At 43.0% G+C, this 13,304-nt stretch overlaps 1 protein-coding gene across 3 annotated transcripts in view; it reads right to left on the bottom strand.

Moving 5' to 3' along the window:
• Positions 1 to 4,737: 4,737 nt before the first annotated feature.
• Positions 4,738 to 13,304, bottom strand: part of TMEM100 (transmembrane protein 100) — a 10,213-nt gene continuing 1,646 nt past the window's right edge. The window contains exons 1-3 of one of the 3 annotated variants that reach the window (XM_019517204.1): positions 11,863 to 12,187; positions 11,353 to 11,544; positions 4,738 to 6,000 (exon numbers count right to left, since the gene is read on the bottom strand). In XM_019517204.1, coding sequence (XP_019372749.1) covers positions 5,530 to 5,934 — 405 coding nt within the window. In that variant the 5' untranslated portion in view covers positions 5,935 to 6,000; positions 11,353 to 11,544; positions 11,863 to 12,187 and the 3' untranslated portion in view covers positions 4,738 to 5,529. Of the gene's footprint in view, positions 6,001 to 11,352; positions 12,189 to 13,304 lie in introns of those variants that run through there. The other 2 variants (XM_019517213.1, XM_019517222.1) reach the window with 2 other exon arrangements.

Raw genomic sequence — 13,304 nt, 5'->3', positions numbered from 1 at the left:
GAGCAGCTAAAGTGCAAAGTTGGTGGTGTGCAGCGGCCTCATGGAGTGGTGGTGCCCTTGGCACGTGCCAATGGCACTGTCCATGGGCACTGTCTGCAGGACCCCCCGAAAGCATGGGGCCCAGGGTGGTTGCCCCGATTTGCCCCCCCCCCCCCCACAAAGGACGGCTTTGGGTGTCTTGAATCTATCGAAGGGTGCCTCAAGTCTAAAAAGATTGAAAATCACTGTTCTAGCCCCTTCCACAAAGGACTCTACAACTTGTTAAAAAGTACCAAGCACTGCAACTTGTGGCAGGTAAATAACATTATCTCCAGATAAGACAGCTGAATAGAAAAATAGCACAGGGATGTGCAAAAAAAATCAGCCTATTCCAAAAGGGGACACTCATTTTGAATATCGCGTGTGAGATACCAAAAACTCCAGCTGTCCCAAAACCAAGACACCCAAAATTAATTGCAAGTATAATTGCACCTGCTACATTTCTCCTTATAATGAACTGGAGCCTGGGGCCCTAGTGAGTTCTGTACCTGGAGCTCTATCACTCTCACACTATTAAGGTGGCATAGACCTCTCTATCCCCAGTTCTTTTTTCTGGAACATTGCTTTGGTATCTGCCCCTCTCCTCTACTTGCACTGGGGCATGTCAAAGGCACTATACCTAGTAGGCTGGATGTTTGAAATGCTGTCCATACGGCCTCCCAGAAGGCTTAGGTCTAATTGCCCTGTTGTTCGCAAACCAGAGGGTGGCACAAGTGGTCTGTCCTTCATCTGCATGTGCTGATCTCCCATGGATGTCAATGGGAGCTACATAGAGCAGAATATGGAGACCTGCTGCACCGATTGCAGAGGGAAGCTCTGCCTTGTAAAAGCCTGTGGTCCAGAGGTTCCTTTGCTTATTCCCCATGCACCCCACTTGCAAGCTCCATCAAGCATGGCCATTTTTCTGGCTTGGGCCACAGGCTAGATTTGCACCCTCATTTGCTTTCTGACCCTGCATGTCACATATGCATTCACTTGCTAGGATACCAGCATCTTGAAAGGAAGAATCCCTGCGTTGGAGACACTTGTCTTCTGAAGACAGAGGCCTGGGTTTTCCGCTCCCCTACACCCAGGGCTGTACCTGGGTGCAGCTATTCCTGACTTACACTAATGGCTCTCAGAGGTAATTTGTTGTGACAGTTTGAAGCTGGGCAGAAGGTAGAGCGGGGTGGCACCTTACAGTGGTTCAGAGAGACCTGAGCTTTCATAAGCAACAACCTACTGCATCGGATGTATCACTGAACTCACTGATGGACCTTGCAGCTCTACAGAGAGCCAGATATCCCCTCTGCTGCTCTTCACAAAATTCCACTGCCAAAAAAAGGGTCAAAAACCATGTCCATTTTGCAAGGAAAGCCACTAAGCAACTCTGTCCGTGTCTCTGGTCAAGCCATCCAGCCTTGTTGATACCAATCACTTTTCTCGTTTTACCCAGGGAAGCCACTACTTTAATCCACCTGTTCAATTATTTATCATGCTATGCATTTCCTGTTAATTGTCACTCACGCAAAGGAACTTCATGGTAAGGGGACACCCTAATATTTTTTAATGACCTTAAGCAAAGTGATTGACACTAGATACCAGTGTCAGATGTTCTGGTGACGCAATATGTTCTCCAAGCAGCAGGAAAGCTTCCTGCCATGATAAGTTAGAGCTATGAGAGTGCTAAAATGTGTTGTCAGCTTTCCTCTGATGCAAGCAATTTTATTATAGTGTCTGGTAACCATGGAGTGTAGCAATGCAAATACTGCCTCTAAACATCCCCTCCCATATGTATAGCCTGCTCTATTTAAAACACAATGTGCACTTTAGAAGTCCAGGGATAAGTTATGGATTTTATGAGCTCAAGCCAGGCAGGGTAGGGGAAAAAAGACCCCCCCAAGTCTGGTCGTGAGTGAAGGGTGGCCTGATAAATCTAGGACCCACATGCAACCTGCAGTGGGCTGCTCATTGCTGTACCTCTTCAAAGAGATATATTCAGCGCAGCCCTTGTGCAAAGACGGGGTGTCAGTAGGAAGAGGGTTAAACCCACGTTTTAGGCTCCCACTTCTCAGCAGGCAGAGGCTGCCTACCATATAAATAATGATTAAAAAATTATTTGACCATAAAACAATTTATTAACTTTGAAAGGGAGGCTGCCAAATAACGATTGGCAGCAGGCTTTTACTTCCAGAACCTTGTTAAAAATGTATGGTCTTCAATTACAGTCCCATTTATTTGATTTTGTCAGCAGTGTGGAGTGTTTTTCATTCACTGTTTCCTCCATTTTCAAGGATTTGCTTTTTCTCTTAACAGTCAAGACTGGAAGCCCTCAAAAATGGGTGCATAGAAATGAGACAGTCTTACCGTGGAAGATCGGCTCACTGCACAGTCAGACATCTGCAGCTCCTTCTCCTCTCTTGCTCACCCTGCAGAGCAAACACAGCTTTGGGACTGCAAGCCTATTCCTTCCGGGGCATCCACAACCAAGCCCTCATCCATTATTTCTGTGCAAAGCTGCTGAAAGCTGTTTGTTTGCACTGATGCTCTATCTTTATTCCTGGAGATGTTACGTGAAAAGGAAAGAACCCAGCTTGACTGTCAGATCCCTGGCTGAACTTAATGAATTTGGGAGAACTTTAAGCATACTGGACATAAAAATATCAGTGCAAGCCAATTTAGAGCCGGTTTTCAGACTAGACGAACACACATAGATAGCATGTACTTTCTTAAGGCCAGACTGTGCCCAGCATGCAGCTGGAATATACTTTTGACAGCAGAGAGGGCTTTTCCCCTGGGGTGATGCAGTTCTGTTATGCCCCCAATGCCAGGTTGTGGCTTAGAGGCACCATTCAGCCCCTAATACGAAATGACAAGTTAATCCACAGTGCTTCTCACATAATGTACAACGCCACTGCATGCCGATACCTGATATCACTATGATTGCCGCGCTGACTGTGCACATTGCAGGGACCACAGCCAGTCATTTCACTGATCTGAAAATACAGCTCGCTCAAGTGAACCCACAGCCACATCACGCATGGCTTCCCCATCCGCATCCCCAACTTCTCACGGCAGCCAATGGAAAGTGGCACTGGTTAGCACCCTGCAGAGAAACTCAGGCATATGCCCCACTCACTTCCATCTGATTTTAATCACATGCTTCAGGTTGAAATTCAGCAGGGATCTTAATGCCAGGTTTAATTGATCAAAGATACTGAGAACACCTGACTTGGACCGACGTTCTAGATCGGATGTTCTAGCTTTGCCAACGTCAGGTGTTGAACGCCAATGAATATAAAAGGAAAGTCACAGAACTGAGAGCAGACGTCAATCACAGACGTCAATCACAGTAGAGCCAGCAAACAAACTGGGACCTCACTTAATCCATGAAAATATCTCTGCTCTTACATATTGTAACAGTTGAGATTAAGATATTTTTTTTTTTAACTGTAAACTCATTTTTCTTCCCTTTGTCCTGGCAAAACATTCAGAACAAAAGTCAGAATCAAAAGCAGGTAAGAATAAATTGTAAGCGCCCCAAGGAAACAATAAGGACTAGATTTTATCTCCTTCACCAACAAATAGCTCCATCGCCATGTGGGTTGCAGCTTGCCCTGTTTACTTCCATAGGGCAACTAACTGAGTAAGCCGAGACTTACTCAGTTAGGTGGCTCAACAGGTGATCATGCTAATGGAGTCAGAAATAGAAGGGCTTGCTACGCAAGCATTTTAAGATCAATTGATCTCCAGGCATATTTGATGGGACTGGACAAAAAAAGGAGTAAGAGAAAAAATAATTGCAAAAAATTCAGATGCGTTTTGTGTTCACAGGAGGCTGGCTCAATTCTGCATGTTGCCCATCCCAACCTTTCAACAGGGGTCTGATACAAATCCCTTCCAAGTCAAACATTTCCATTGATTTCCAATGAGTTTTTGGATCTGCTGAATTCAGTACAGGGTCAGGCCTTGTAGGGATTTAAAATAAAATGTATCCAGGCCCCAAATCTTAAAAACCTTCAGCTCATCCTTACATCATGTCCTCTTCAGGATAGCTTAACCGTGTTTCCCTGTGCAATTTTGAAGAGTGTGCCTTGGTAAATGAGGCCATATCTTGTCTATCGTATTTTCTAAGTTTTGTCTGTACAACTTTCAGAAATAGAAACTTCCTCTTTGCGAACATCCTCCAACTTTTCAGCAATTCAAGATACTAGAAAAAGGATACTTAAAAAAAAATTCTGGGTCCCACTAGACATACAGTCTGAGGCACAGTACTGTGCAGATCCAATGATATCAGTATATCTACTTGTAGGCATTAACATACAACCGATGGCAAATGTTTGCACTGTGTTGTTAAACAGATCAATAATTATGTTCTGCTCAAGTGATGTCACCTTCATGCTCACATGATGTTATTCTAATGAATGATCCTATCAATCATTCATCATTCACCACCTCAGTTGGCTTGTACATCCAACTGAACATCTATCTGCCTTAACCGTCCTCCAGTACATCAATATTTAACAAGGATGTGAAAACAATAGGGCATCAAATCAAATACATGGTCTGAACATGCAGCGCAGATTGGCCAAGTTGTGCATTTGAAAATGCTGTTGCTCAATAAAGGAATATCCTCAGGAGCTCGTAAAGCACCATATGTGAAGTAAAAAGAATTGGAGTTGAAGTTGTCCAAATGACAATGAACAATACCAGAATTTCTAAAGCTCTAGCAGCACTGAATGTTTATTATTTTAATGAAATATACAACTTTTTTATATCAAAATCCTCAAAAGTGCTAAATCGAACCACTTTAATTTACAAAAAAAGTCTCACTTTCTTTTTTTAAGCTATACTCATACCTTGTTATTTATGTTGGACAAATATTATGAATAGCTACCTACATCTAGTCAATAGTAAAACAAGTTAATATTACTGTCTGTTTAAAAGAGAAGAAAAAAGTACCACAGATAAAATCATTGGAACAAACCCAAAAGATGTCCCAAGATCCAAGAATCGGTTTATGAAGCAATCACAGTTTTTGTCTGCTTGTTTGTTGTTTCAGGGAACAATATAAATCAAAGGCAATCTGGCCAGATGTGCGACGGTAATCTGTCCTCTCTCAGTCCACCCCTCACAAGCATGCATTATTTTTAAGCAGGTTTTGTCCCATCAGGTCAGTTCAGCTTGTTTTCTTCATTTTCACAGGGCCCCACTTTCTCCCCTATCCTCAGAGCGCTGACTACAGCTCTGGACTGCCGTTACGATGAAATCATTTTCCATGAATTGGTTGGGGGGTGGGGGGGTGGAGAAGAGAATTTTTTTCTTTCCCTGTCTTGGCAAGAAATATCATTCAGTCATATCAACCACCAATTTCGGAGATGCTCCTAGAGTCTCTCTCTCTATCCATCCCATCTATTTCCATTGTGAAGAATAATCCCTCAGACCAACTCATGAATAAATAGTCAGACAGACACAAGAGATCTCTCCTCTCCGGGATTTTCCTGGTCGTCTTTAACCGAACAAGGTTCTCTGATTCGCCACAAGTGCCGTTTGACTCTCCCGTCTCTTTGCTTTCTTATTTCTTTGCCTGACTTTCCAGCACACGGCGCTAGAAGCCAGGAGAAGCAGTCCTGAGGACAAAAGGACCAGTCCAAACACCGAGATGACAGATCCATGGGAATTGAAGCTGTATGCCACGGCGGTGACCACCACCCCTGCTATAAGGATGACCACCCCAAAGGGGATAGTGCAACGGTAGCAAGAGAGCTCTGCCCCTCCCGTTGCTGCTGTCAGCTGGCATTCGCTGACCAAGGGGACCGTGGTCACCACGCATTCATTGTTATTGCTCTTCTCCATTGTGATGGGTTCAGGGTACTTGGGAGCTCCCAGCAACTCTTTAATGGGCTCGTTTGTCATCGTCTACTTCTTGTCTTCCTTAGTGAGCTCTTAGTCTAGGCCAAGTTCTGCTGAAAAGGCCTTCTGCTGTGGAAAGAAGATGCATGTATTCAAGTGACAAGTAGTTAATGATTAATTAACGATGTCCCAGTCAGGCTTACACATGCACAGGATTACGCATTGTGCAAACACAGGTCCTTACCTGGCAAAGATTCATCCTTGGCCTTAGTTTTAAACACACACATCACCCTGCTTATTGCTGTGATTTAGAATTGATTTTCATGGGCTTATGTTTGATGTTAAGCTTATGTACACATTTGCACAGACCCTGACTCTCAGAGCTACGAAAACACTCTGGTTTTGCTTGCATGCCACAGTAAAAAAGGTGTAGAAAGATACAGCCATATTTTAATATACTGGCATTACTATAGTGCTCACCTGTACTAATCATATTTAGACCCAAGTCCTGCAAAGATTTAAGCATGTGTTTAGCATAAAGCCTGTGGTAATCCAATGGACTAGTGACCTGCCTATGTAGAGCGAAGCATCTGTTTAAACTCTGGTAGGCCTAGTGTTTCTAATGAAGAGGAAAAGTTGAATGAATCTCACCCAAAATAGAGGCAGCATCAAGATTTCTTTTAAAATTAAAATACAAAATAGCAAATAGTAAAACAACAACTTGATGTTCCAATGTTTTTTGTCATCCAATTCTTTATAATTAACTGTATTTAATAAATAGGGAAGAATGGATACAAACTCCAGGGAGCTCTTTACAGTCTGACCTGTGCAATATTTAGAAAGGCTTTATAAACCATGAGATTTCACATCCTTTTTTTTTCCCCACAGTTTTCTTCCAGGTCTTTGTTCTCTCCTAGTACATAATAAATAGCATAGCACCATCCAGATGAGCAGATGTCACCAGGGAATATACCAACTGAGCAATACCAAGTATTTATCTGCAGTTTCATAACACTAAGCATTGAAGCTTGCATAACTGCATGTAACACACCTGTCTCTTGGGAGGTGACATGTATATTGGCTGAAAGAATCACTTTTGATCACAGCTTCTTTGACAGTAGGTTGTTGTGAGCACAAGAAATGTTGGCTTCAACCCCCGATGCTCAGAGCCAACTAGACCTCACGTACCCACTGAACATGAAATCAGTTCAGAGTGGTAGTGCTTCTTTCAGGTGGCCTCTCTGGTTTTAATGTAGTTATTGTCAGCATGCCTGGGACTTGGGACAGCACTTCACTGAGGTTTTACAGGGAAGAGCAGCACAGGGCGACTAAGGAGAGCAGACAGAAGTGCAGCTCCCTGCTGTACCTGTGAACACTTTTCAGGATGCTTTCTGGGTTACAACAACCCCCCGGACCAAACAGAAGTTCACAGTTGGTTCCAGGGGGAAGGGGTATCTAGCTGCTGGCTGCAGCCTGCAGTTGATTTCCCCTAGTACCAGCCCCTCCTCCCTCCCAGTTCAGAATGGGAGGGTGCAAAGGGAGCTCTTCTAGGGGTCCCCCAGCCAGCGCTGAAGGGTGGGATGGGTGAATTGGGGACCCCACCTCAGAGTTGGGGGGGAGACTCCAATACACCTGCCCCCACCCTCCAGCTGGGGCTGAGAAACCCCCAAACAGAACTCCCTCCACTTCCTTTCCCCCTTCCCTTTCTGAAAACTACTTGGACGCTGGCAAAAGTGACTTGCATTTGTGGCAAAGAAGAGAACTGAAACCAAGTGCTCTAATGGATAGGCCTTCTTCTCCCCCCATGAAGCAAGAACATGCTCACTGGAGGCAGAATCTAGCCCTGAGGCATCAAGGCTGAAACTTTCAAACCTGCACAGGGAACCTAGATATCAATCCCCATTAATTTTAAACGCATCCCTGAGTAACCTCAGCTTGAAAATATCCACAGTGTAAATAAATACAAAGGTTTGACCAAAAACTCATGCGTCTTTAATGGTCTTTATACCAATTTCAATTTTCAGTCTTCTTTTAGAAGCTAAATTTGAAGCTGTTGATTTGGAGATGAAACATCTCACTTGGTATTTTAACATTTTTTTTTATTTGGATGATCACCCATTTATTCCTAGTTTATAGATCTACTTATCCTAGGCTTTCCCACTGTCGACTACTCAGAGAACATGTCTACATACTCATCAATGTGCCTTTGCTACTGTGTATTAAGTTTAGTATCTCTAATATGAGGTGCTAGATAAAGGTGCAGTAGCTGTGCTAACGCACAGTAGCAAAAGCGAACATGTTTTGTGACGCTTAATGCACAGCAGACTAATTCTACTGTGCAGTAGCATGGTTTTTGCTGTGACATACTGATGCACAGTAGAACAGTCCACTGTGCATTAAGACATTTTATATAGATGCACCCACAGTAAAGTTAAATTTGCATGGGAATATTAGCAAGTTCATACATATTGTATCTGGGTTTTCTGAAAAATGTAATGGGACTCAGGCTTCCAAATCCCATTTCGTTACAATGGAAATTGGGCATTCAATTCTCTCAGGTCCCATTACAAGTTCTAGCCTGTGAACAGGAACTCTCTTCCTTGTTTCTGGTTTGCCCAGCGCTGAAGGACTCCAATCCTTAGTGAAGTAGTGAGGATTAATGTAGAGCTATTATGATTAATAACAGCTTGTAAGGTGCCTATCTCTGCAGAACCGAAGTGCCAAGAAAGACAAATTGCTGCTTGTATTTCAATCCCATCTAACTCTTCCCAGAATCCCTCCTCTTTGACACCTCTGAATTGCCACCCAGGAAGCCCATCAGTAATCTACTGCCGATACTAACTGAACAGTCTTTCAAGTCAATCTAGGAAAAGGTGTCTGGATTAGATGTTTCTATATACCCCACAGGCAAATGCAGCATGGAACTGGCCTCCTCTGTAATCCTGCCTTATCTGCCTACTGGGATTTCAATACATCTGGGCTGGGATTTATTTTAAAAGGACCTATGGGATTAAGGTGAAATGCAAACTGTCATAGGCTCTTGTAAAAACTCTATTTAATATTATTAAACTGCCCAGCAGCCCTTAGTGGGAGACCATCAACTCACTACCCAGACAGTTTAATGAAATAATGGTTTCAGGACCTACACACGTCCTTAGGGTCTCTTCCCTGCCATTTTTTGTGGTTTTATTTACGTGCTCCTGTTTCAATTACAATGTGGCTCACTCACCCCTTCACGGTCTGTGGAGTTCCACTAAAATCCATGGGGCTATATACAGGCACCTGTTTTCATGAAGACTATTTCAAGACTGGGATCCAACTGACCATGTAAGGATGAGTTTTACTAGACAGCAGTTGGGGCTGCCAAGGAACCCATGGGAGTTAAGTGAAAGCTGATCACTTGACTTCTTTAAGCTCCTTTGCCAATCTCAGGCAAATGCCAAGGAATGGAGAAATTAGTGTTCCTCTCTCTAAATAACAGAAATGTCCGCGTGTTACTACTGACCCTGCAAAATCTCTGCTCTTGCAGGTTATAGGAGAAGAGAACTTGGCTCATGCAAGATACATATTAACAAATACTCACAGAGTAATTTTTATGCTGCAGCTATTCCTTTAAGGTTTGAAAAAATATGTATATTTGGGGACACATATACCCAAGATACATTTGCAGGCGTCACTAGGGGTTTAGCCATCTGCTCCTTTCATTCTGCTTCTCCTTCCTCTACGTTCATGCTCTGTTGCTAACAGTATGATGGAGAGCACTCTGTTATGGCTCTGGATATCGTGTATGACTATACGACTTCCTGTGTTCTCTTAAAGACTTTAGAAAGATGCTACTTGCACACCAGGTTATATGCGGGATTACATGGAAGAACTGTGAAGAGCTTGGTCAGAAATTTTCTTAAGTTCCAGGGAGGGAAGGCAAGTTCAGACAGAGGTTCTGCCTTGGCCAACCTTGAAGAGCCTTACAGTAAAGCATTGGGAATGACCATTTACACTGCCACGTATTGTTGTTACGCAGCATGCTTGATCCCCCATGGTGCTTAGCAACTCCTGGAAATACAAAGCTCCTTCAATTCCCACTGACAACAACAGGAGTTGGAAGAGGTTGGGTTTGTTCAGAGGAAGACACAGGACTCCACTCCTAGATAATAAAAGACAACAGCATTGTAGGTACACCGTTGCTGTAGATGCTGTTCATCAACCACGTCTGGCGACACTCTAGATATTGTTGCTCTGTTCTTAGAACTTTAAACCATGATTTAACACCTGCCACTGTTGAAAGAAGCCAGGAGAACTACGGGCAGGGCTAGAAGACCAATGATTTATCTTTTTTTGACTGGGAGTGGGACCTGATTCTCCATCGCTCTGCCCTTCTTGCAGTGATGTGAATGGACAAAATGTTGTGAAACTTCTGAACCACAAAGGTGCCATAGTGTACCCACTTCATACTCCTGAAAGCCACTGCAAAGGTGCAGGGCAGGGGGAGTTTGCCTCATCATCCCATCTTTTAGCTCAAGTCACTGTACTAGAACCTTTAATTTTACTTTAACAATTAAAAAAAAATTACTCTGCCTTAGATGTTCTCAGCATGTTTTTTAAAAGTGAAATGACTTCCCAATGTAATGTTGAAGTGTTTATTTTTTTTACCAGGTGCACTGTAACAGCTGGGAATTTAGCCAAAGCCCACAGAAGAGTAAGAAATCTCCCAATGACTCGAAGGCACTTTGGATCAAGCGTGTAACGTACTTGTTCATTTTAAAAGCATTTAATATGCATTTCCTTTAACGGCCATTCCTGCCCGTTATAAGAATCCTGGCTCTTCTGCTTCCATTCTGGTCCCATATAAGCCTACTTTTTAAGCAGCACATCACATGGGTGCTTCACATGGGGCTTGACAATGTCAGAAGAGATATATTCATGTTCAGAATAACAGAGCACAAACAAGCCTACAGTATATCAAAAGGTCACCTCCAGATAGAACCTGACTCCATAGCCAATGGCAAAACTCCTGCAGACTTCAGAGGGGCAGCATATTTGTCTACAGCAGGATATAAGTGGACAAATGGTCTTTTTAAACAAATAAACTCAGCTAAGTCAAATAAACAGAGACTATTGAAAGCACGTGTGTGTTCAGTGTATGCATCCCTGGAAAGTACAAGGCCAGATCCTCAGCCTTTGTACTTTCATGCAGCAGAGTAATACCAGGGCTGGCTGACACCAGCTCGGGGTTTTAAAGCAGGAAACTCTACTCACGATACTCTAGCAAGACTAACGGGACCATCAGTTTACTCCTTGTGAATAGGAAATTCTTTGCTTTGAAAGGACTTCCCTAAGTGGCTGTTTTCACTTAAAAGGGTGGAGTGTTTTAGTGGCAATTGTAACAGATAAAGCGGTAAGAAATGTTTTTCCTCTGAATACACAGCACCTATGGCTAAGAGTAAAATGAGATTTACTGAAAAGTTCTGCATATGCACCTACCATGTCCACGTGAGATCCATCATAACAAGTCACTTGGCTCAGTAACTGGGTAGAGGGGAAGTGTATATTTAAAACGGCTCCTTGGTCAACTAGAGGCAGTGTCAGGCAGCAGCTCAGGCAGCTCCAGCCTTTGAAGTGTCAGTTGTTGCTTGGATGAAGAAATGGAAGTGACACCGTTCTAGCATGGAGGTTCTGTAAGAAAGGAATTTGGGTAAATTTGGCTCCTTAACAACAAAGCTTCTTCATGAAAATTGGTCTCAGCTGTATAAGGATTCCTGCTCCAGAGTGAATAGATTAGGAGAGTTTCTACCTCCCTGGCCCTCTGTATCGGAGCTTGCTTTCTTGACCACTTTTGAACTTGTGTGAGTCTTTCCTCTGCTGATAGGATGCTCTCGCTGCCAGGTGTCAGGACCCAGGACATCCTTGCCCATTTAGAGCCCCCCTACTGAAAGGCCTGGAGAGGAGAGGATTTGCATGTGGAACTTCACAATGCAGCAGAATCTAGCTTACCTGGTTTCGACTGCTCCCGGTAACAGAGCCCTAGTTCAGCAAACCCAGGGGTACTCTCGCAGCATGAGTCAAAGTAGTCTACAGAACAGAACACGGGATTGGGACAGAAGAGACCTGACATTTATTCTCAGCTGTCACTGGCCTGCTGAGTAATGCCAGGCAAGTCCCACCAGCTCTCTGCATTTGTTTTCCATATGTGCAGTGCAGTTCTCCCTGAGCGAGGCACCTGGAAATTACTAATGCATCAGAAGTAAGGTATTATTATAGCAGAACGCCTCTTTTACACAGATGAACCAAATTCAGTGTCCCACTCCAATGAACACTTTTGTATGGCATTTAACACTGCTTTCTCTTTTTGTTTTCTGAGTTATTTAAAAAAAAAAAAAAACCCCAACAAAAACAAGATTTTTTTAGCAGGCCTAAACCTAAGTCAGGATTTAATCAAGGCTGGGCCGGTGCAGTAGGACAATTCTGAGGATGCAGCTGGGTTAAACTTATGAACCAGCAAAGATTTATGTTGCTAAGCTTATTCAACATTCCTTTACTATATGTGTGTGATTTAACACTACATCAGAGGCTTCCATCTGGGAGGTGAGACTAAATACATACAATACTAACCTGAAGTTACTGTTTCCTTGACTGTGCAAGCTTCCCACAAACACAAGTATGCATTTGCTCAGCCCGCACTGTTCTTTAGAAACTTAAGGTAATAAAGGTTGTGACATATCTAAAATCCATTTGGCTGATCTTTGACATAAGCTAATCATAAGGAGATCTGCCTTCTTATCCTCTTAAATATGTTGTTGTGTCTCCTAGCTAATGAAGTTACCAGCTGGACTTTGTTAAAATCTCCACTGGGAAAAATATATCTAATTTACAGCACAATTGTGTTGCAGGAAAAAGAAGTGCAATTCTATCTTACATCCAAGTATACACAAGATAGTTTCTTTAACAGAAATCTTGCAATCAGCCTTACTTGCTTTAAAGGAATGATAAAATTGGTTTGAAAACCTCTCCTTAGGATGTTTGTGTTCAGGAAAGCTCCAGACTGGCACCACATCTAGAAACAGATGTGCCATTCTGTTTATTTGCTCTTGAATATATTACAGCTTATATAATTAGTGGAGGGGGGTGGGGAGCTAAATACATTTTTTAGTCAACAAACCTGACTGACAAAGCAACCTTCATTCCCTTTTAAAATCAAATGAAGCTGCAAAGCTGAGACAAATGAAAATTTAAAATAATATTAAACTTCATGTTTAATGTGAGGGATTTTCATGTATTGCTCTCAGGGGCCAGATTAAGTATCAGACACCTCTGGGCGAGTGCAAAGAGCTGGTGGAGTACATAACTAGCTGCAATCCCTGCACCTTTTTTAGTTTTTTATTCAATATTGGTGGAAGACAATTAAGGGGGGGGGGGGGTTTGCATAGAGGTCCCAG

Source organism: Gavialis gangeticus, unplaced genomic scaffold (assembly GCF_001723915.1).
Source record: "Gavialis gangeticus isolate Ggan-Ray unplaced genomic scaffold, GavGan_comp1, whole genome shotgun sequence".
Taxonomy (NCBI): domain Eukaryota; kingdom Metazoa; phylum Chordata; order Crocodylia; family Gavialidae; genus Gavialis; species Gavialis gangeticus.
This window is presented reverse-complemented; position numbering and strand designations above follow the sequence as displayed.